Source organism: Ursus americanus, chromosome 12 (assembly GCF_024610735.1).
Source record: "Ursus americanus isolate L20-20 chromosome 12, mUrsAme1.1.p, whole genome shotgun sequence".
Lineage (NCBI taxonomy): Eukaryota > Metazoa > Chordata > Mammalia > Carnivora > Ursidae > Ursus > Ursus americanus.
Window position 1 is genome coordinate 16,123,687 of NC_142138.1, and position 24,638 is coordinate 16,148,324.

General features: G+C 41.6%; 1 protein-coding gene across 18 annotated transcripts in view; it reads left to right on the forward strand.

Moving 5' to 3' along the window:
- Positions 1-24,638, forward strand: part of FGGY (FGGY carbohydrate kinase domain containing) — a 424,400-nt gene that overhangs the window by 260,107 nt on the left and 139,655 nt on the right. For 17 of the 18 annotated variants that reach the window (XR_006780460.2, XR_006780459.2, XR_015726250.1 and 14 more), the window contains 2 exons: positions 1,411-1,518; positions 17,923-17,984. Coding sequence is in view for 15 of the 18 variants with exons in the window: in XM_087865929.1 (XP_087722055.1) it covers positions 1,411-1,518; positions 17,923-17,984 (170 nt within the window). In the remaining 3 variants the exon portion in view is untranslated. The remainder of the gene's footprint in view (positions 1-1,410; positions 1,519-17,922; positions 17,985-24,638) is intronic. The other variant, XM_087865937.1, reaches the window with a different exon arrangement.

Below are 24,638 nucleotides of genomic sequence, written 5' to 3' on the forward strand. Positions count from 1 at the left end.
AAATATTTGTAGAATAAATGAATGAATGGATTTTCTACCTGTCCAGAAGACAAGTGGGAGTAGACCTGCTGGCCTCACTTCCTTTTCCTCCCCACCCTCTAACTACACCTCTCCACAACCAGAAGTATGACTTCAGCATGCATCCCTACCAGATGGATGAGAAGCGTGTGCCATTCCAGATGAATAGACACATGGTCCATCCTTGTCTGTCCTGGTTCATGTCTTGGTATATGCTCCTAACACCTGAAAGGACTTCTATAGTCTGCTACAAATACATAGTGTCTTGAATCCTAAGAGCACTTCTTCTTCACCTGCACAGCTTTGTTAAAGCCATTCCCTTGACCTAGCATGCCTGGCTCAATCCTACATCTAAGCGATGCCCTGTTCTCTAAGACCATTCACGCCTTGTCCCTCTGTCCCTCCATAACATTCTATGTTTTCTCTTTATCACCCGTGGACCACACTATCCTATTGTCTATTTTACTTGTCTATTTGTTTGTCTCTTTACTTGTAGAGCTCCCCTCTAGATGGGTAGCTTCTTGAAAACAGGAACTCTGTCTGATTCATCTCTGTATGCCCAGCACCCACGAGAGGGAGATGACATGCTATTAGTTGTGATTAGTGTTTGTAGAAGGAAGGAAATGTATCAATTATCTCTTACCACAGAAGTGCTAGGTGACAAACACACAATCTTAGTGACGTACAACAAGACATGTATTCTTGTTCACAGGTCTACCAGTTGGCTAGGTGACTCTGGTGCTCTGGGCTTGTTAGTGATGGTTGACTAGGATGATTTGCTGATCTTGTTTGCTGTCTCTTATATGTGAGACGTTACTTGGTACATTTGGGCTGACTCAGCTCTGTTGCCTATCCTTCCATCCAGCAGGCTACTCTGGGCTCTTCTTGCAAAGGTAGAGAACCAAGAGGAAGAATAGAAGCACACAGTGCAGTTGAGGCCTAAGCCTGGAAAACTGACGCAGTGTCACTTCCATCTCCTGTTGGCCAAAAGAAGTCACAAGGCTGACCCAGATTCAAGGGGTGGGGACTCCACCTGTCAATGAGAGGAGCTGCAAAGTTGCATTGCAAAGGGGTTGGATACACAGAGGGTAGAAAATGGGGAGCATTTTTGCAATGAGTCTACCACAGAGAAGGAACCAGCAAGGAAATGTCTCATTAGTTTCTTTCCAAAATGATCTCTTTTGCTGCCCTGACATCTATATGAATTTATCAGGAGGGCCTCCAAAGATGAAGCCATGCCCTTCCTTTGGAAGGAATGACTTTCTTACTAAAGAAGGTATTTAATGAAACGTTGAATTTCACGGTCATAGAAACATCAGATAGGAGGAGGTTAAGGCTTCTTCTAGCCCTGAGTGTCAGTTATTTTCATCTACTTTGCCTCTCTCTTTTCAGATCAGCAAAGACCCAATTTTTGTACCAGGTGTCTGGGGCCCTTATTTCTCAGCCATGGTCCCTGGGTTCTGGCTGAATGAAGGTGGTCAGAGCGTTACTGGAAAACTGGTAAGTTGACACTTTCTCGGTATGGGTTTAAATGTTCTTATAGCTTTGGCCAGCCTATTTTGTCACACTACCCATATACCCAGTATCTGGAAGATTTGCAGTCTCCTAAATCAGAAAAAAATAGCTTTCTCTTAACATACAGCCTAACATATGGTGCATAGGCAGCATGCATTTGGCAAAGGAATAAATGTTGGTCCAGGCAATGATGACTAACCCATCTTGTCACCTATCTTTCACACAAAAATCCTTTTTTTTTTTCATGGCAATGAAAGTGATATTCTACTTTATAAAAAGGGCCATGTAATTCACCAGCTGAAATCCTTCAGTGGTTCTCCATAGCCTTGGGGGTATCATTCAGATAGTTTTCTGGATACATCATGCCTCTCGTGGTCCATCCCCTACAGTCCCACACGTGTACTTGTCACTGAGGCTAGATTACCCTACCCACACCTTCCCCATGACTTATGTTATTCTACTCTTATGTGCCTTTGGATATGTTTCTTTCCCTGCTCAGAGAGCTCTGTACCACTTGGGTAATTATACTTGTCCTTTAAGACACAACTCTACTTATAATATCCTATTATTCTTATTGGTTTACTAATCTGTCATTACCAGAACTCTATGAGCTCCTTAAAGGCAAGGGCCATATCCTACTTTTCTTTGCATCCAGCTCAGTGCCTCGTTCATAGAAGGGAGTTGATAAAAATTTGATGAGTTTATGGGGTTGTCTAATAGGGAAGACGGAAGACCCGTAAAAATGAGATGAGTACTGTACCAGAGGGACAAAGCACAGAGTTGGCATAAAGCTAGGTTAAAAGAACTTTTTGTGGGGGAGAAAGCATTTATGCTGAGTCTTAAAAGGTAAATAGAAACCAACCAGGCAGAGAAGGGTAGAGATATTCCTCAAGGCAGAAGAACTGGCATAGGAACAAAGATATGGGAGTGAAAAATAACAAGGCATATTTGAGGTGATGGCGTGTAGTCCAGAGTTTCAGCTGTGGCATAAACTGTTCTTAGAAGAATGACTTACAAGTTCGAGAGCTGGGTAGGGACCACATCATAAGTCCCTGGAGAATGTGCTAAGGAACTGATCTCTGTCTGGTAGACCAGGGGAGAGCAGTGCAAGGTTCGAAGAGTGGATGCACATGTTCAGATCTCAATTGTGCAAACTCTGGTGAGCAGCTCTGAGGAAGAAGGCCTGAGGGCACGTGGCTGAAGGTGGGGAGACCAGCTTTAGTCGGTTAGTCCACAGACATAAAGCCACGCAGCTTGAATGAGGACAGTGGCAGTGAGAACTGAGAACTGAGATCAGGAGATCGGCAAGCCTTGGAGCGATTCCACTGGATTCCACTGGAAAGCAAGGGAGAAGGAGAACTAGGCTCAGTTAGCTAATCTCACATCATCTGTTTATGGTCTCATTCCCATACCAACTCTTCCGTATGTTCAACCGAATGATAACCAATCGGATCCGAAACTGGCCGTGGATGCCAATCCCCATTGTTTCCATTTCTTAGTATATGGCTATTTTATACTTAGCCGCCTCAAATTCTTTTTCAAAGTCAGTGGAAGCAGAGGTGGGTGGCTGGCTTCGAAGCCCGTGTTCTGTGCCCTTGCTCTTGTTCCAGGCTGCAGAGAGGTGTTACATGAATGAGACCTCCGTCAGGCCCTGGTTTTGAGGAGCTCATTGTGTAGTAGGGAAGCTCAGTGCCTATAAAATAAAGAACATCTGATGGGTCTTAGTAACCCAGTGCTAGGGAAGCTGGGAAGACGACACTGCTGTGTGAAGGTGCGGGGGGACTCAGGCTTTGCCTTCTGCTATTGAAATGAGTGTCGTGTGTTTACACAACATTTAACTTAAATATCCATTCCCTTTCTGTGACATATTGAAAGCCCATTACTGAAATATAACCTGTTTCAACCCTGCATCATAGTATAATCACCCTTCGCAGACCCAGAACTCATAGATGACACAGTCCAGAGGCTTTTTTTTTTTTTTTAACAAGGATAATGATCCAGTAAACCAACTCTTTATGCAGGATGCATTGTCCATGAAGCTGTCCATCAACAGGTTTTCAGAGACTTAGTATGCAAATTGAACATCTGTGTCAGTCTGGAAATACTTTTCCCAGTATTTGGCTCAAAGTTTGCTCTGTTGCTATGGATATAAGCCATCTTTGCCCAAACATTATGACATATCTTTGTGGATAAGAATTGGTTATGCCTGTTTCAGGAGCCTGAGTTTAAATAAAAAATGTGACCTCTTTTTGGCCATTAATAAAATTTTCGTAATAGTCTACTATGACTTTTGACAGGAGTCATGGGAATTGTTGGCCTTTCTCTAGTTAGTGATTTTTGTGCCGTCACCAACCCAGCTGCACTTGGAGCTCCACTTTGGGCAATTCTACTTATATAGTTTCATTGACCGTACAAGCGGGGCTTGATTGACCTGGGGTTATAGAGAGTAAAATCCTAGGAAATCCAAAAGCTAGCACGATGGGCAAAATCTCAATCAAGAACAGAAGAGACTGCCCAGTAAAGCAACAGTCCAGTCTAGAGAAGGTAAGCCAAGAGATGGAAACAACCTCTAAAATAAATGAAATAAGAATAATGATGATAATAATAATAATAAAAATCCTACTTTATTGAGAATGTTTTTCTGTGAAAAGGATTTATATACATAATCTTATTAATCCTTGAATGATATTCATATAATAACAATGCCTCATATTTATTTTAAAGGCTTATTTCCCAGTCTCGATGCCAAGAGCTTGGCATATACTATCTCATTGAATTCTCTCCAAATCCCTGTGAAATAGGTGCAGTGGTTATACAAATACACAGTTGAAGAATGTGCACTCAGGGAGGCAGGCACATCCCAGAGGGGTTCCTGATGCACGACCAGGGGGCATTTTTATGTGACTCTTTTGCCGTTCGTCATTCCTTTCCATTTACTTATTCTTGTTCATTCTGTCTTGAAATTCTGATCTCTGGTTTTACAACACATTGTTTTCACATAGGACACTGCGAGAGGAAGTTGCATGTTTTCTATTCGTTGTTTCAAATACACACAGTCACAAACATATACCATCTGAAGCAGAAGACAAGAGAAAGGAGAGGAAGAGGGAAGGGAAGGAAGAGAAAGAAGAGAAGAAAGAACAAATTACCTAAACTCTAGATTTGGAGGGGGAAAAAAACTATTTTGTCTGATTTTTACAATTAAAAAAAAAAAAAAGATCTTCCATCCCAAAGCAAATCCTTCATTCCAAGTATGTGAATAGCTTGGTACTGAAAAAAAAAAAATCTCCATCTGGTTAACTTCAGGATGAAGGAAAAAAATAGAATAGGTCTTTTCTGGCTCTGGACCTCTTGCAGTTTCATTTGACTGAGCTTTGGATTCATTTTTCACTCGTTTCAAGCTCATGCCACTGATACTCATTTCCTTTTAGAAGAGCACATGCCTCCATCCCGTGGATGATGGATTCTAGTTGCACCAATCGGGCACCCAGCAGGGATTGCCTCATGCTTGTCAAAACTCTCTCCAGAATAGCTGTGCAAAAAACATAGCTTTTTTGCCCAGACCTTTTCCATAGAACACCAGCCCATGCAGTCACTACATCCAGATGCTGAAGCTGGTTTCCAGCTGGACCTTGGCCATCGCTCTCTCCAAGCACTCTTGTCTGTCTTACGTTGGAGTCATTTTCACTGGGGGAGGTGTGGAGTAAGGGAGGCTAAGTCAAATTCCTCAACTGCCTCTGCGGTGCCTTTGGCTTTCTGGGATAACTGGGCTTGGGCGGGGGGGCGGGGGGTTACTTTTGAATTGTTTTTGGTTTTGTTTTTTAAGATTTTAATTATTTATTTGACAGAGAGAGAGAGAGCACAAGCAGTGGGTAGTGGCAAAGGGAAAGGGAGAAGCAGGCTCCCGGCTAAGCAGGGAGCCTGATGTGGGGCTCAATCCCAAGACCCTGGAATCATGACCTGAGCTGAAGGCAGATGCTTAACCGACTAAGCCACCCAGGTGCCCCATCTTTGAATTGTTTGAACCCAGAATTCAAATTTATGAACTTGAGCCCCAGGGCCATGTAGCAAGATGCTGTGTGCTCAGAATTTTAACATTTGTGCATTGGGAAGCCTCTCTTCCCATTTATCCCCAGTGCCACTCATCGGGGGGCTAGCCTCAGGAAGTTCATCAGTCCTCCACAAGGGGGTGTATGAAGGGCTTGGGTTGTACACATGTTGTGCATGGATGGAGATAGTGATTTCACCTCTTTATTTGTTCATTCTTTCCATCACGTGACAGTGATGACTCTGGGCCAGGCAAGAATACAGTCATGTGATTCCTGTCCTCTAGTAGCTTATCATCTAATGGGAAGGTTGGATACAGGCCTGGTAATTATAAGTTAGGGTAGCACATAAAGTAGATTGCACAGCCCCTGCAGCCTACTGAGAGTATCTGTTATGGGACAAACACTTTCAGTCCCTTATTAAGATTTAGATTCTATCTGATATGCACAGCATGTCTGATTGGTCAGTGTTGTTATGTTAGTTTTACTAGTGAATAAATAGGTTCAGAACAATGAGGTAACTTGAGCAAGATCTTAAGTGGGAAAGCCTTGATTCAGACCCAAGTCAGCTACCAGAAGACCCAGATCTCTCCAGAACTGGACCTGACTTTTGTGGAGCTGCATTTTTGAGTTTTCTTGCATTTGTCTTGCACAGTCCCTTGAGAAGCAATTATTGTGACTTAGTGTGACTTTCTTTTCAAGTACATCGAAGCAAATTCCTTTGGCAGGCTTTGTAAGGCCATGAGAGAAAAATAAATGTGTGTGTATAGTATTGACAGAATCTATGTGTAGACTTAGGTGTGTCCCCAGCATTTCTCATTGGCTAATTGGAATGACTTCATGGATACAAAGACCAGCTCTGCATAAACAAATGTTTCTGCGTTCCCTCCCACCCAGGTTTGCACTGTATTTTTTGTATACCCACCCGGGTCCCTGCATACCTCCCCAATTACCTTCTTTCTTCTAATCCTTCCCTCTCTGACTCCTATGTGTTAGTTTGGCCACTCTCACAAACTACCATAGACAGGGGGGCATATGTGCAACAGAACTCTATTTCTCACAGCTCTAGAGGCAGGAAGTCGAAGATCAAGGGAGCAGCATGGTTGGTTTCTGATGAGGATTCTCTTCCGGGTTGCAGAGGGCTGACTTTTCCTTGTATCCTCACATGATGGAAGGGGAAAACTCTGGTCTCTTCAGCCCCTTATAAGGGTGTTAATCCCGTTCATGAGGGCTCCACCCTCATACTTACTCACCTCCCAAGGGTCCCACTTCCCAACACCATCACCCTGGTGGTTAGGATTTCAACATATGAATTTTGAAGGAACGCAAACTTTCCCCAACATCCTCTTTAAGGATTGTGGTGAAAGCACATAGATGTGACCCTGTCACTCTTGACGCCTCTCAGTTATCTGTAGTAGAAAAGTCTAAACTCTTTAGAGTGACGGTTGTTTACGCTCCATTCATGGTACTGCTCTGAGTGAGAAATAGAGAATAAATCAGCTCCTGCTGTGCCTCTCTCCAAAAATCTGCCCCCTCATCAAGCTTACGTTCTAACAAGAGGAGACAGATCCTACAAAATAAATAAAATGAGAAAACAATAAAGTTTATTTTATGGTATAAGTCGTTAAAAATAAAAGAGGAAGTAGATTTATGGGTTCAGATGAGCAGTTCGCAATTTTAAATGCGGTGGTTACGGTAGGCCTTTTTGATGTGACGTGCAAACGTAACAAGGAAGGGAAGGAAGTTAGCTATTTGGAAACCTAGGGGAAGAACATACCAGGCCAAGGGAAAAACCAGTGCAAAGGTCCTGAGGGAGGATGACCTGCCTGCAGTATTCCAGGAATAGCAAAGAAGTCCGCAAACATGGAGCCGAGTGAACCAAAATGAGAGTTGTAGTGAATCAGTTCCCGAGGTAATCTGGAGCCATATTGTCGGCCACTGTTAGAATTTTGGCTTTTACTCTGAGTGAACTGGAAAGCCACTGGAAAATAATGAGCACAGCACAGATAGGACTTGGTTTTTCAGGGATCATTCAGACTGCTGCCTGCTCCGTTGGGAATAAACGGTGGGGTGGAGGTGGGGGAGATGGAAGCAGGGGTGCCAGAAAGAGGCCACTGCAGTAAAGGAGCTGAGACATGAGGACGGTGGCAGTGGAGCTGGTAAAAAGTGGTCATGTTTCGGGATCTATATTGAAGGTAGAGCTGATGAGGTTTCTTGATGGATTGGATGTGAAGTGTGCGGAAGAGAGAGAGGTCAAGGTTTTTGAAGGATGGCATTGCTATCAATGGAGAGAAGATGGATTCAATGTCAGGGAGGCAGGGGGAGGAGGGATTCCAGAATTACAGTTTTCTGACTCTAGTAACTGATACACTGTCTAGATTGATCCTCAATTATTTGTCTTCATTTTAGTAAAGACCGCCATCATTTATATTTTTATTAAATCCAGAAAATTAGGATTAATTCTTTACTCCTCCTTTCCGTTCTCTGACATCCAATCAGAAAGTCGTATGGATTCTAACTCCAAAATGTATATCACCATGCCATCTGGTTTGGTTTTTTTAAACCTTCACTCCCAACACCATCGGTCAAAGCACCATTGTCTCCGTCCTGGTCTATGTAAAGTGAATCTTTTATACACGGCATATAGTTGGGTCTTGCTTTACTGCATTCTTACAATCTTTTATGTTTACTTAGAGTGTTGAAACGGTCCACATTTCAATGTGAAGGTGAATATTGTTGGATTTAGGTCTTCCATTTTGCTCTTTGTTTTCTGTGGTGGTTCTGTTTTTTGTTTCTCTGTCTCTCCTTTTCTTCCATCTTTTGGATTATTCAAATATCATTCAGTTTTCAGAATTCCATTTTAATTCTCCTGTTTGCTTTTTAGGCATGATTTTTTGAATTTCTTTTTTATTTTCTTTTATTTTTTTATTATGTTAGTCACCATACAGTACATCATTAGTTTTTGATGTAGTGCTCCATGATTCATTATTTGCTTATAACACCCAGTGCTCATTACAACACGTGCCCTCCTTAATACCCATCACTGGGCTAACCCATCCCACCACCTGCCTCCCCTCTGAAACCCTCAGATTGTTTCCCGGAGTCCATAGTCTCTCATGGTTCGTCTCCCCCTCTGTTTTCCCCCCCTTCCATTTTCCCTTCCTTCCCCTGATATCCTCCATGCTATTCCTTATGTTCCACATATGAGTGAAACCGTATGATATTTGTCTCTCTCTGCTTGAATTCCTTTTTTAAATGATTTCTTTAGGAACTACATATAATAAATGTCCTAAACTTTTCAATCTACTTAGACTATATATTGTATAACTTCATGTAAAATATAAAAGCATTCAACTCTATAGTTCCCTTTGCCACCCCCCAACTCTTTCGGCTGTAGTGATAGATAGTATATATGGTGCCTACAGATGCTCTACGTCCAACAATATAGTAGCTGCTAGGTTGTTTGCCTTAAATAATGTAGTAGTCTGTCCAGCATGCCGTAACAAAATACCAATGACTGGGTGGCTTAAACAGTAAACACTCATTTTCTTACAGTTTTGAGGCTAGAAGTCCATGGTCAAAGTGCTGAAAAGTTCAGTTTTTCGTGCAGGCTCTCTTCTTGGCTTGCAGTCAGAGCCTTCTAACTGTGTCCTCACATGGCCTTTTCCAGGTGCATGCATGTAGCGAGAGGGCTTTGGTGATCCTGGCTCTTCTTATAAGGACAGCAATTCTGTTGGATTAGGGCCCCACCCTTATGACCTCATATAACCTTATTTACTTCCATCAAGTCCCCATTTACAAATACAGTCACATGGAGAGATGGGGCTTCGCATCTGAATTTTGGGAGGATACGATTCCATCCGTAACAGTCATACGTATTTCAAAGAGATTCTGATAAATAAACATTATCTTTTGTATTTACCTACATATTTACCATTTCCATTTTTTTACATTTCTTTCTGAAAATTTAAATTTCTGTCTGGTACTTGCCTTCAGCCTGACAAACTTCCTTTAGCATTTATTCATCTCTTACAGCTACTGGCAAAAAAAAAGAAAAAAATTGCCTTAGTTTTTTGTTGTTGTTGTTATGAATTTACTATACCTTCTATCTTGAAAGATATTTTTGCTCAATATAGAATTCTTGGTTGATGGGTTTTTTGTTTGTTTTCCTTCAGCGCTTAAAGATGTTACTGTTTTGTATTCTGGCACCATTGTTTCTTATGAGAAGTCAACCATCATTTGTATTGTTTTTACCATGTCTGCAGTATATTATTTTTCTTTCTACTACTTTCTTGATTTTCTCTTAATCTTTGATTATTGTGGTATGCCCACACATGGTGTTCTTTGGATGTATCCTTCTTTTCCCAGGTTTGCTAAACTTCTTGAATTTGTAAATTTCTGTCGTTCACCAAGTTTGGGAAATTGTCAGCATTTATTTATTTAAATATAAATAAATATTACATCCGTATGCCACAGCAGCAATATAAACAGCAATACAAGATTAATATACCCATAAGACAAAAGAAAGTACTTGGAACTGTGGTGCTCCAGTGACCCAGGAAGAGGTCCTTTCCACATACCCAGCGTTTAGATGATTGTAAATTTCGGCATAGGTGGTGGCCCATGACAAGAATACATTCCCTAATGCGGTAATAAGAAACATCAGCATTGTGCAGCTAGGAGCAATAAGACAAATGTTTTACAGGCAGTAGATAGGGCAGATCTTCATGTATCAAATATAGTAGAGGTTTGGTTCTCATGAGCCAGTACCACCCCTGGCTTAGGTATTTTTCCTAGGGCATGATACCATTCATGTCTTCAGAGGATGGGTCTATATTACACATGGGCATCTCGGCTGGCACCCACACCGACAGCCCTACCTCAGTACCAAGGTCCCATTTTGCTCTTATTCATCCTACTGTGACTCCAGTTGCGTATATACGAGACCCTTGGCTATGGTCCCACAGGCCTGTGAGGGATTTTTTTTTTTTTTTTTTTTACATTCTGTGTCTCTCTACCTCCCCTACATCTCTCTCTCTCTCCCTCTCTCCCCCTCCCTCCATCACCCCCTCCATCCCTCTCTTCCTCTCTCCCTCCCCCCCTTTCTCTCTCACAATTAGATACTGTCTCTGTTGGTCTGTTTTCAAGTTCATTGACTCTTGTGTGTGATCTTCAATTAGCTGTGAGGCCTATCCACTAAATATTTCAAATATTATCTTTTTCAATACTAGAATTTCCATTTTTAATAGTTTTTGCTTTTAATCTATTTGTTGATTTTGACAGTATTACCCTTTATATCCTAAAGCATTATTAAACTACTGAATTCATTTTTTAAATTTATTTATTATTTATTTAAATGTTTATTTATTTATTAAGGTGAGCAGTGGTATTTAAGCAGTATTTATTGACATTCAACAATGTCAGGGGCGCCTGGGTGGCTCAGTCGTTAAGCGACTGCCTTCGTCTCAGGGCGTGATCCCAGCGTTCTGGGATCGAGCCCCACATTGGGCTCCTCCGCTGGGAGCCTGCTTCTTCCTTTCCCACTCCCCCTCCTTGTGTTCCCTCTCTCGCTGGCTGTCTCTATCTCTGTCAAATAAATAAATAAAATATTAAAAAAAAAAAAACAATGTCAAAACATACCAGTGTTCAGATCAAGCAACAATTTTATAGTGTTCTTCTCACCTCTGCTCCATTTTGGGATATATGATGAATTTTTTTATTCATGTTGATTTTGTTGTATTTTTTTATTTTCAGTATAATTAGCATACAGTGTTATATTCATTTCAGGTATACAATACAATGATTCAACAGTTCTGTATATTACCCAGTGCTCGTAATGATAAGTGTACTCTTAATTCCCTTCACCTGTTTCACCCAGTCCCCCCTGCCCCCAACCTCCCCTCTGGTAACCATCAGTTTGTTCTCTATAGTTAAGAGTCTGTTTTTTGTTTGTCTCTTTTTTTCTTTGTTTGTTTGTTTTCTTTCTTAAATTCCACATATGAGTAAAATCATATGGTATTTGCCTTTCTCTGACTGACATTTCACTGACATTATACGTATATGTTCTTTATTTTATTTTAATTCCAGTGTAGTTAACGTAGTGTTCTATTAGTTTCAGGTATACAATAGAGTGAGTCAGCAATTCCATATATTACTCAGTGCTCACCAAGATAAATGTACTCTCAATCCCCTTCACCTATTTGTATAAGTTCTTTATGTATTTTGGATACTAATCCCTTATCAGATATGTCTTTTGCAAATATCTTCTCCTTTTCAGTAGGTTGTCTTTCAGTTTTGTTGATTGTTTCTTCTGCTGTGCAGAAACTTTTTATTTTGATGTAGTCCCAAGACTTTATTTTTGCTTTTTTTTCCCCTTGCCACAGGAGACAAATCTAGAATAAAATACTGAATTCTTGCCTTCTAATTCCAGCATCTGTGTCATCTCAGAGTCATTGGCCATTAAATGGCTTTTCTCTTAAGTATGGATTACCTTTTCCTTTTCCCTAAATGGCTAGCAATTTGGGATCATATCTGGAACATTATAATTGATATATTGTAGAGACATGGGGTTGTTCTTATTCCCCTGAAGAGTTTTTTTTTTTTTTTTAAACAGATAGTTTATTAGGTTGAACTCAAACTCTCAAGTTTTGTCTTTCCTGTGATGAGCACCTTCTGAAATCTCTGTGGAGTTCTTTCAGTTTTAGGTGGGCTACCTATAATGTAACTCAGAGATCATCCAGAATTTGGAGTAGCGTTTGTGTGAAGTCTTGAGCTGCCTTTCTATGGCTCCTGAGTCCCCCGTGCTTACTATGCCTAGAGCGGAGTAAATGTTCAATAAACATTTGTGGAATCTATAAAGAACCTAATCAGTCGAGACCATATTTGAATATTGGCATGCTCATTTTCCACTGACAGGCAGAGCTTTGTGAGAGCAATGACTTTTATTTATCTTTGTATCTTCAATTATTAGAGTGATGCCTTGCACAGGGTAGCCATATATCATATCAGGTTCCTGAATAAGTGAACTTATTAACAAACTATAAAAATACACAAAGCTATTAAAAAATACACAAAGCTATTAACTTTGATGTTGAATGATGTTGAAGGAGACTGACTAAACTAGTCCTGGATTAAATCAGAATTTGTCCACTTGTAAGTGAAGTTGTTCTCGCTCAAGCTAATATTAAAGTTGTCGGAGGGAAAAAAAACAGTTTACGTTTTCTTTCAGGAATGTTTGTTGTTCTTAGGAACAGTTCAGTATTGAAACCCACAGTTCTTTCCAGCAACATAAAAGAAATGGTCTAGGTTGGGCTTTCTTCTTTCATTAGATTTTTATGAGAATTTTAAGGCTGGGAAAAATCGGACAAAATGTTTTCACTTTGAGATAAGAAGATGAAGTTAAGTAAAGAGTTGGAAGAACTGAGATGAAAAAAGTGACATTTCAGGTAAATGCAAATGGCAAAAAGAGTAGTGGCAATGAACATTTCTCTGAGCCTAATGATTCCATTATCTACAAAGTAAAGTAAAAGCCTCCAGACTAATACATAAAGTTGGTTTTAATAGAGAAAAGCCCATCATGCCATAAGATAGCTTTGTCTCGGCAAAATGATCATAGAACCTAAAATTCTGAGATTCTAAACTTGGCTTTGTCATGTGTTTTTCTTGCCTATGAACTCTGTGCCCACAGTTTTGAGATCTCAGGCAATTGCCGTCCTTTGTCTAATTTTACAAATACTTGGCTATTTGTCGTGTTAATTTATTAAATGTTGTAGAGAGACAATTAGAAACGGTATTGTTTAAGGTCATTCCCTAAGCCAGAACTGACTCAGGTCTCAGGACCCCCTGTCTGTGTTCTCTCTGTCATTTCAAGAGTCCGAAACTCAGATGCCTAAAGGAGTCAGACAGATAGCATAAACAGATTAGGCAAACACTTTTTTTTTTTTTTTTTACTCTGACAGAAGTTTTTCTTTCAACTCATGGCACTCTAGGGAATGATTTCATGTTCCTTCTTTTCATAGAGAGATGGGCGTAGAGAAATACGTCTCTCCTACAAGTAAAACATGCGTGCAGTCATGATGAGAAATTGGTGAAATCTGGTGTCTTTTGTTGGGGGTGGAGGGGTGGGGAGCGGTGGTGTCTTCTGTATACTGAAGGGTACAGTCCTGTCTGAAGGGATCAGTCATTACTCGGCTCCAGCTGATTCTTGCCATGGGGGAATATGGGTGGCCCAGTGTCTTGCATATGCTGGTTCTTCAAGAGACACCCAAATCTGGATTTTAAGTAGAATCTCCCAATTTAAAAATATTGGCTGATGTTTTTAAACATTATATAACCCAAATAAAATACATCTGTGGGCCAGATGTCCTCTCGTACTACCCATTTATGATCTCTGTTATACTGTGTTGTGTTTCTGTCTCTCCCGTGTTCCAATGCCACCTTTATAAGGAAGGACCTAAAAATCCAACCCTAGGTGTATATCATAAGACGGTGTTTCCCTCTTGATCTAGAAAGCCATCCTGAAGATCTGACTCTATCCAGCTCAAGCTGCCTACCTATCCATATCGCTTGTAGACTTTTCTGCTTGCTCTCAGAGCTGAAATCTGAGAAGATGGAGGAAATAAGCAAGCAGTCATAAAGTTAGGCGAGCTCTGTCTATGTATTTCTAAGGCAACTACTTGGCAAACATGGTCATTGTGGTTAAACTGGTTATTTCACTGGGAAATAAATAACCACGAATAGGACACTGTGTTCTATACTGTGCTAAATGCATTCAAGAATAGGACATAAATGGAGAGATCAACCCTAGGATCAGGCAGTCCAGGCTTTTGCAATGAGTGCTTAGTTATTTGAAAAACTGGCTTGGTCTTTGCTAGCCAATGTGGGCCTTTACTATTAGATGCTGTTGGGAGGAAGAACAAAGAGCAGTTGACCATTTGAGATTCTCTTCTCCCAACCACTCTTGCCCTTTTGGTGGCATCCCCTTTTTTTTAATAATGGATGTTATGAACTGAGAGCTACCTATACACCAGGCACCCCTGCAAGGCGAATTTTATTATCACCATTTTACAGTTGTAGGAGGTGAGGCTCTGGGAGGTCAAGTAACTTTTCCTCAGTACCACAGAATATAAGTGTAGACCATGAATTTGAACCTGAGTCTGTCTGTTTCCAAAGCCTGTGTTCTTTTCACTAAGCCACTATTGCAAAATGTAGATTTTATTATTATTCCTGTATGACGAGGCCAACAGATCAGGGGACAATTGCCACTGAAAGGATAGTTTGTTGCTCACAGTTCTCAAGAGGAGGGGGGACGCCATACCGTCATGCGGAACCACAGAGCTGTCCGTAGCCCTCTGGGACCCGGCCCTGGGTGCTTAGAGCAGGGAAGCAGTAGCCCATAGAGGAGGTGGGGGTAGGTGGGCTCTGGAGTAGTTAGCTTGCACATGAAAGGCATGCTCACAGATGGGGTGAGGCCTTTGCTATCTCTAGGAATTGCCGGCCCTGCCAGGCGCAGTATCTCCAGGGGCAGTAAGACCACAGATTCAAAGCATCAGAAGTACCAAAAATAACAAGATGTGACTCATATGGCCACATTGCCTGTTCTTAGACCCCAGACGTCTTTCTTGTCTCTGATTGTCTTACATTCTCTCACTAGTTAGCCACTAAATTTGTTTTGTTTTCTTCCAAATATATCTCATTTACTCATTCAAGGTGCCAGGCACTAATATAGACACTGGGGATTGGGAAATAATTGGGCTCTTGACTTAATAGAGCTCAGAGTTTAGGGTACAGACAGACATATAAACTAATGATTATTAAAACAACAACAACTTGCTAAATGCTACAGTGGAGCAAGAACAGGAAATATTTTCGCTTCGTGTTCTCACTGGCAGCCTCTGAGCCCTGTCTACATTTCCTGCCCTCTACACCTGGCCATCTCTCTGTCCTGCGTACCCTACTTCTCATCATTCTGCCCCCAGATCAAAATAATTTCATGACCTCTAATCCAGTAAAACTGTAAACTCTTACCCGGCTTTCATGAGCCACTGTCTGCCCCCACCCTCCCCATTCATCCACTATCTTCACTACTCCATTTTCTAATTTAACAGTGAGCTGTGACAATGTGTGCCCCACACAAGTAGACACAAATGTCAAGTGTGTGATAGTGCGTCCAAGAAGTACCCGGTCCTGGGTGAGCATGTGGTGTGCCTCCATCACACAGCATGCATCCCACAAGCATTCCACGAATATTTACTGAGCAGCTATGATATGCCAGGCACGGCGCTTGGCCAGTCTCCTTACTGTCCGCAACCATGGATGTCTTTCCTTCTCCGTATCTACTCATCACAGCCACCTTCCCAGCATGCCTTGCCTCTAGCTCCCTACTCCTCCAAGCTACCTGTTCTCAGCCTCTCAACTGAAGCCTCACCTCCCCCAACTACATAATAATAGCCAGATTATTGACCTCTTACTTTATGTTCCTATGTATTATATGTCTCGTGTTTCTTACTTCCCACTATATTCCCAGAGCCCGGACACAGTGAAGGCAGTAGGCATTCAGTAAATACAGAATAACTACGTTCATGCACACACCACGCAGGCTACGTCCTGTGCTTCCCACCGGATGCTCATGTAACTCTCCCTTCTCTGACCTCTGAAATGCTTCCCATCGAAATTAGCATCAAATCAAGGAATGCCTTTAGTTACCCATTACTGATGCCAGCTCTTTAAGGTCCAGACACCCTTCATCACAGTCACCTAAAACTGAATCTGTGGGAAGTTAACATTTCAAACCTGTGTGGCTTTTTCTCATTGACATGACCTGTGGCTTCGGTATCATTTTGAGCATTTCCGCATAACTGAGCAGACGGAATTCAGCAACATACACCTGCAAGTTGAGTACACATTATGGCATAGTAGTGAAGAACAAGGAAGGACTTTAGGCACAGAGAGACCTCAGCTGAAAACCTAGATCTGTCACTTACTCCCTGTGACCAGCCTTGGACAGGTTGCTTACTCTCTTTTGGTCCCAGTTTTCTCATCTCTGTAGTAGAGAAGAGTATCCTTTTCCTAGGAATAGTGTAAGGAATGAATGAAGTAATGTATGTAAAAGGCTTAGCTCAGGGTTGATATATGGTAAATGAGTCAGTAAATTTTAGGTGAGAGTATTTATGCTCTTGTTGACGTTATGGCAGACATTCTCTACAGCCCAGCAGTCCTGTTTTAAAGGGAGGCTGGGGGAGAGCTAAGGAGGTTATTGAGGCTGGGAGTAGTTAAGTGATTTGTCCAAAGGCACACAGCTACTTAGTATCAGAGCCGGAACCCAGACCTGACCTCTGTGTCTCCAGAGAAAATTCTCTTCCCCTTTACACAGCCCCGGCTGTCAGGAAACACGCTTAGAGAGAGTATCTCCATGAGGCCCAAATAACCAATTGGTTCATAGTCTGAATGAAAACAAATTGGTCAGAATGGTTTTGGAGTCCTAGAGACTCCTGTGAACATTGAGAAGACAACCAGATTAGGAAGTCTGGTTCTTTTCTTTCGGAAAAGACAAGCACAGTGTTGGGTGTATTTTAGCAAGCAGGGGAACATCATGGGGAAGCATTTCTATTCCTGATACTATTACATATTATTTTGTTTAGAGCTACCAAGTAGATAAGGAATAAAATCCTAGATAGGGGATTTCAAATGAGAAGAAGATAGTTACCCACAGAGCTTAGACATTTCTGTCCTTGGAGAGTGATGCCCCAGTTTCTCATATGATAACTTTCCTTTTCTTTTTGTATTTTTTTTTTTCCATGTGAAAACTTTTCAATCAGGAGAGATCCTCTTGACAGCTCTAGGGCAACTTTTTGTTGTTGTCCGTTTTTGAACTGGTAATCCCTCCTCCTAGTCTCTTTCACTCATCTTCTCCATTAGTAAGACAGAGTGAGGAACTCAAGGTCTGACATTGCCCTGGGGTAACAGCCTGGATCAGGAGGTGGAAATGGTGTGATCCAGAGCTTGGTGCTTTTAACACCCAGGCCTTCCACCCCATACCTGGAGTTCCTCCTCAGTCCTGTCCTCAGGCCTCCGTTTTGGACCTGTTGCTACCAGTTTAGCCTTGAATTTCATTTCCGGCTACTTTTTCTTTAGACGGCTGTGTTTTGTGGGTCAAGAGTCCAGCACTAGGGGAAGCAAAGCTAAATTTCTGAAAGAGCTGAGGCACTCTAATGGAGTTAGCATTTAACATTCTTAGCTCCTCCGTGGACAGAGTTTAAAGAAACTGACATTTTAATATATCTTTTTCTGGCTTAAACATAAATCAGAGAAACTGTAAGACTGACCCATCTCTCTTGTTTTTCAGATAGACCACATGGTGCAGGGCCATGCTGCCTTCCCTGAACTACAAGCCAAGGCCACAGCCAGGTACCTGCTGCCCCTGTCCCCCCACAACCTCCCCTGCATTCGTGCACAAGGGCGTTCACCTTAGGCCGCTGAGTGATTTTCAGCTCCCTTGGGCGATGAGAACGCCTGGCAGTGTTGGGTTATAAGACAGTCATCCAGATGATCCAGGACATACATGTATTAATTTTCAAAATGATCTAAGGAGAACTCAGAGAAATGAGAGGTCCCAAAGAATATGCCAGGAACCGTGGGTGAGAGACTCCGAGGTGGCAGAAGGAACGTGGATTTTGGAGTCAACACTTATTGGGTTCAGATTCAGCTTTACTCCATACGAGGGGTGTGACCTTGGGCAAGTTATCCAACCTCTTTACTACCATCTCTACATCCGTACAACAGAGAATAATAAGTGATACGAAGTGATTTCTAGGATATATTGTTAAGTGAAGAACGTAAAGGAGTGTTTACAGTATGCTCCCTTTCATGGAGAAGGAAGGTGACAATAAGAAATAAGAAACTATATGTGTGTACTGTATGGTGACTAACATAATATAATAAAAAATCATTATAAAAAAAAAAGAAAAGAAACTATATGTGTATTTATTCATTTGTGCAGAAGAAATACAGGAAGGTTAAGCCAGAAGCTGGTGAGGCTCGTTACCTAGAGGTGGTAGGTAGGAATGGGATGGGAGAGTGGGGGCATGAGAACAGGGTAAGAGGTGGAGATGGTACTTTTCTGAGTAGATCTTTTTATATAACTCTAATTCTTAGAACCATGGGGATGCTTCACATGCCCCCTTGAAAATAAATAGAAGGTAGGTAGGTAAGTAGGTTAGATAGTAAGTAGGTAGGTAGGTGGATAGATACCAGGATTTATATGTGTGGTGGGAGTGGGCAAAAGGAAATACAATTTGCAAAATCTTAATCTATTTTATTAACAATGAATAACATAACCACACTAAGAAGGGTTTGGGAAAGAAAAAAACTAACCCAAGTAACTTTGGGAAAGAATGTTTTGACAGCATAATGTATGGCTAAAGATAAAGTAACTGTATATTAGTATTATACTCTGGGGCCCCTGGGTGGCTCAGTCAGTTAAGTGGCTGCCTTTGGCTCAGGCCATAATCTCAGGGTCCTGGGATCGAGCCCCATGTTGGGCTCCCCGCCCAGGAGAGAGTGCTTCTCCCTCTCCCTCTGCCCCTCTCTCTGCTCGTTCTCTCTTTCCCTTTCCCTAAATAAAATCTTTAAAATATTTTTAAGTATTATGCTGTAATTCCTAAATTTGTTTTTCATAAATGTCTGGATTAGCTCTTCTGAAAATCCTTTATGTGTATACTACAACTAAGCAAATTAATAAATAAATTGTGAATAGTGAGAGCCAGGTTTCTCTTAGGGAAAGGGGAAGGTTACAATGAACCCTATGGTGGTGGGTGGAAGTAGGAGGTATTAGGATCAACTTGTGATTTTGTATGGATGTGTGTAGGGTAGCTATATACAGATAGAGTTACAGTCATAGCGAGAAACAAATACAGTGTGTGTATCTGTGTGTGAGTACACATACATACATTCTCTGTGTTCTCTGCTGAGATAGCCTGGAAACAGTGACCCTTCATAGCACACCTAACAGCAGGTCCTGGTTTGTAAATACTGTTCTCTACTTATTAAGCAATCAGGACTTGTTGGGAACATGGCTGATTCCAGGGCATGGGCAGGGAACACACATGAACATTTTGTGATGCCAGAAAGTAAGAAAGTACTTGAGGAGGAATTGCCAAAATGCACGGGAGCCAGTTTTAAGAATCTCTTCATGGCCTTTGGGGACAATTTGATCAACAGAATAAGTAATGATGGAATAAAGTGACCCTCCAAGTCCATTCTGATGGAAGTAAATTATTGAAGAAGTAAATGGGAAGAAAGGGCAGATCTTCCTGTCCACTACAAGGACCATGTACTTGAAACTAATAAATGTGGAGGAAATAATAGAACTAGAATATTATCATTAGGCGAACACCATAGTAATCCTTGTTGCAGGGGAGAATCACCAGTGGATGCTGAAATTAGTGGAAGTATGATGCAAAGCAGGATATGTGCATAGTCCCCAAAGTATCTCCCTCTAAGATACTCATTGATACCAAAGGAAAATTAGTAACTTCCCAGTGGAGAGATCTGGCACACAACACTTCACCCACATGATCAAAGTCAACAATACCAGCAGTGAGATCTCTCAACGTTGTGCACCTCCTTTCATGATGCCCCGAGAAGGACCCGACATCATTTCTATAAGGCTCTTGCCAAAAATGGATCACCTCAGTGTAAACATGAGAACACATCAGCCAACCCCCAACCGAGACACATTCTACAAAATTATTAGCCAGTATGCCTCAAAAGATGATGAAACTTTAAGAATTACTAAAGAACTGGCCGAGATGGGAGGAGACAATAACAATGTGGATCATAGTTTAGATCCTGGACCAGAAGAAGGATATGAGTCGGAGAAAACTGTCAACATTCAAATAAGTCTATAGATAGCTAATAATATTGTATTTAGATGATGAGTGTAGGGGAAGTCTGTGTACTCTTTGTAACTTTTCTGTGAATCTAAAATTATTTCAAATTGAAATCCATTATTTTTCAAACTGTTTATAATAATAACTCTTCATTGTTGGGCTTTCTTAGAAGAGTAAGGCATTTTATAATAGTAACAGAGAAACCCCACATGGCCAGTGTACGGAAAATGAGAGCTAGTCTAAGGTGGAGGTTAATAGCCTAGACTCTGGGGCCAAACTGCTGGTGTCTCAGCTTTGCCCCTTAGTAGCTAGGTGACCCTAGGCAATTTTCTTAACCTGTTTGTGTCTTAGTCCCTCACTGTAAAGGGAAATAAGAATAGTAAATACCTCATAAAGTTGTTGAGAAAATTAAATGAATTTGAATAGTACGTGGCACATGGTGACGATTAAGTGTCAAGCTGTTATGTGTCCAATGAGAGTAGTCGTGATAGAGATTGTTAAAGTTGTTGTACTTACTTACATTAGACATTTCCATTCTAATAGGGGAGCAGAATGAGTTGCATACTGTACTAGAATATAAGCTGTCTATCCTGGGGGTGTAGAGCGGACATGAGCCTGACCAGGAGTTTGAGAAAACTTTGCAAGCTTTTCCTTCCAGGAATGTCTAGTTAAAACGCCATTACCCGGAGAGGGATGACACCATGGAATGTCATCAACTAACACTTTATTTGCCTTAGAGACCACATAACCTACGTGGATCAGGGGCTCCTACCTTTAGATCATCCGTGAACCCCTAAACTGTGTGCAGAGTTTTGCTGATTGGATACTGATGCATAATTTTCTGTCAAGAGAAGCCATAGCTTTCATCAGATTCTTGAAGGGATCCAGCATTTATAAACCACAAACCCGAACACTGGATTCGGAGTTCAGAGATCAGGATTCAAATCCCAGCTCCAACATGCATCATTGTATGAGCTTGTGACCTCATCAGAACATGGGGTAGTAGCTCTGAAAGAGTCAGCCCTGGGTCCCTTTGAGAATTTGTTTTGATTCGAATGAGGTAATGCATTTGGCAAGGCTTTGTAAACTCTGCTATGACAATTATGACAACAGGTACCACTGCTATTCTGCCACTCTTACTAATGGTTTTATAAAAGAGGAGGACATTTTGGTGGTGGTGGTTCTTGGGCTAAGACCTTCTTGGGCAAAGTGTGGTGAAGTAGCAAGAACCCTGGACTAAGAATTAGAGGTCTTAGATTCTTGTGCCAGTTCTGCCATAAATGTCTCAGTGACTCCGTTCCTTCACATAAAACCACAATAACACCACCCTGCTTAACGCATTTTACAGGAGTTCTATGGAGGAAGGTAGATTGCAGAAGTGCCATTCTCTGAAGATCTTAAAGCACAACACAAACCTAAGGGTTAGTTAGATTTTGCATTGAAATACTCAAAATTTCCAGAACTTTCTTCTGTAGATGAGCCTCATGTGAGTAGTTTTTATTGAGAAGAGGGAAGAGAGATTTATGGATTACCAGTGCAGACTCGGAGAAACAGCACGGCTGGTCCAGAAGCAGCAATTATTAGGATTCAGATGTGAAGTCAAAACTGAATTTAAATCCCAACTCTTCCCACGTGCTAGTCGACTTGATACTGCCTTCCAGCTGCCTCCCTGTGTTTCTCTCCTTTAGAGCTAAGTTTCTCCAAAGCATTGCCCATACTCTTGGTCACCACTTCCTCACTTGGCACTCATCCCTTGCCCACTTCAGTTTGAATTCTGTCCCCACTGGCCCCTGAAACAGTTAATGATAAGGTCCTCATCAGCCTCTTTTGATGAGTCTGTAGAGTGCTTTCCAGTCCCCATCCTTGGGCTCTCAGCAGGATCTGGCACCAATGACCACACCTTCCTCTCCTTTATAACATTCTCTTTCCTTGGCTTTCTTTCTGCAATATTCCCTCCTTCCAGTTTTCCTCCTATATCTCTGTCTTGTCCTTCTTGGTCTCCTTTTCAGGCTCAAGATCTTCTTCTTTCTTTATTTTTTTCTTTTTAAGTAGACGCCACACTGGGCATGGAGCCCAATGTGGGGCTCGAACTCACAACCCTGAGATCAAGACCTGAGCTGAAATCAATAGTCAGACATTTAACCGACTGAGTTACCCAGATGCCCCTCAAGATATTTTTCTTGATTACCACATCAAAGTCCATTACAGCTAGGGTCCTGGCCCTCTTTCCTCCTCTCTTTGCCATTTCTTCCAAGGTGATCCCATTCTACACTCTTGGCTTCATTTCTCTTGGTATCTCAAATTTTACATCCAGCTCATATATTTAGTAGGTATTCAGTAAATGTTGATTCTCTTTCATTTTCTTCCTGTTGTCTTATAAAAGAAAGTGCATCTCTGTCTTATTAGCTATGTGAATAGAATATTCCAAAACTACAGGACCCATTTTACATTAGGTCTTAGGAAGAAATAGGCATAACTGTTATTAAAGTGAAGTTGGCTGTTTGGAAGGGACAACAAATCCCTTGGAATCAGAAACTGCATGCCTCTTTTGGTGTGGCTTGAGGCTTTCTGAAAACAGAACGTAAGTCACCCCTGCCTCAGAGCTTAGCATCAGCAAATCCTATTTAAAACTGTAGAAACAAGTGTTGATAAATAGATTTAGTGTTTTATACTCTTGATTTGCCATAATCTTTTCAGACCCATCCCTGAAGAATAACGTTTTGTGAGCTTATAAATTAAGTAAGCAATAACTAGATGTGCTCACGCATGTCACTGGCAAGCAGAGTCTCTCTGTATGTGAGGCCAAATATCCAGGGATTTCATTCCTTAGATAGAGATTGCCTGACGTTGATCATAACTTGGGCCCTTTTCCTCTAAACTTCCCGTTATTGTCTTAGTTCTCTTTTGGGGAACCTTAATTCTCTTATTGGGAGCCTTAATTCCCAGTGTCTTAGAATGTGGTTCTAGTGGTAGCAGGGTTTGGTGGGAAGGTGTTGGCCTAAACCACAGTGTTCAAGGGTGGTAATGGAACCAAGGTGATGAGTCTTATGAGCATTTATGATCATAAACAAAGTAAAAAAAAAAAAAAGTCCCTGCTTTCATGTAAATTCCATACACACACGTATATATACATACAAGCGTGTGTGTGTGTGTGTGTGTGTGTGTGTGTGTGTGTGTGTGTGTGTGTGTCGATAGAGAGCACACATTCACCCACAAGGAGTTGGTAAGCTTGGTAAAGAAACACAGAGATGAGTAAAAAGACGGAAGAGGGGTGTTGGAGCAACGGATGGGCATTCTTTCAGGTGAGGAAGCCATCCTTCATTAGGTGACACTTCAGTGGGACTCTGAAGAAAGAGTGGGAACAAGTCATGGTTATATGGCTTATATGGCAAATCAAGAGTATAAAATACTACATCTCTGTACCAGTACTTGTTTCTATAGTTTCAAATAGGATTTGCCGTTGCTAAGCTCTGAGAGGGGGGTGTTCTGTTTTTGGAGAGCCCCAAGCCACACCCAAAGACCTGAGGAACAGCAAGGCCCCAGGCCTTGAGGCAGCAGCCAGCTTGGCAGGCTACAGGATACTATAAAGGCCATTGTGGCTGGACCAGAGTGGGAGGGAGCTGGGAACAGGTAAGGGCTTAGAAGTTAGCCAAGGCCAAACCATGGAAGTCATTGTAGGTAATGGTAAAGACACTTGAATTTATTCAGGGTTTTAGTTTCTGAGCAGGGGAAAGACACCATCAGATTTACCTTAGAAGGATTACTTTGGCTGCTCTGTGGAGAGTAAACTAGACCATTAGTGGGGAGGGAGGGACAGAGTAGAAGACAGGGCCCCTGATGTCAGCGAGCTCGCAGTCTCCTGAAAGGAGAAGACTATAATCAGAGAAGCCCAGACTGTTCTGAGGTACTTTTGTAGAAGTCACTGAAAGCAGTGATCATTTCTCGTTGTGATTCTGCGGGTTTCAGGTTCTAATTTAGGATTCTCAGAATTAAGTTCTCCTAATTCACATTTTCTCTCCTAACCTTTCTTTTCTCCTACTTCCCCTGGATTTTTCTGTCATTTCTGTAAGGACAATCAGTGTTTCTTGATCCGATTTATTCCTCAGGCCTCCCCGCCCCGCCCCCCCGTGATTCCCATGATCCCGCTGAGAATCAATTTCTTCAAATGCAC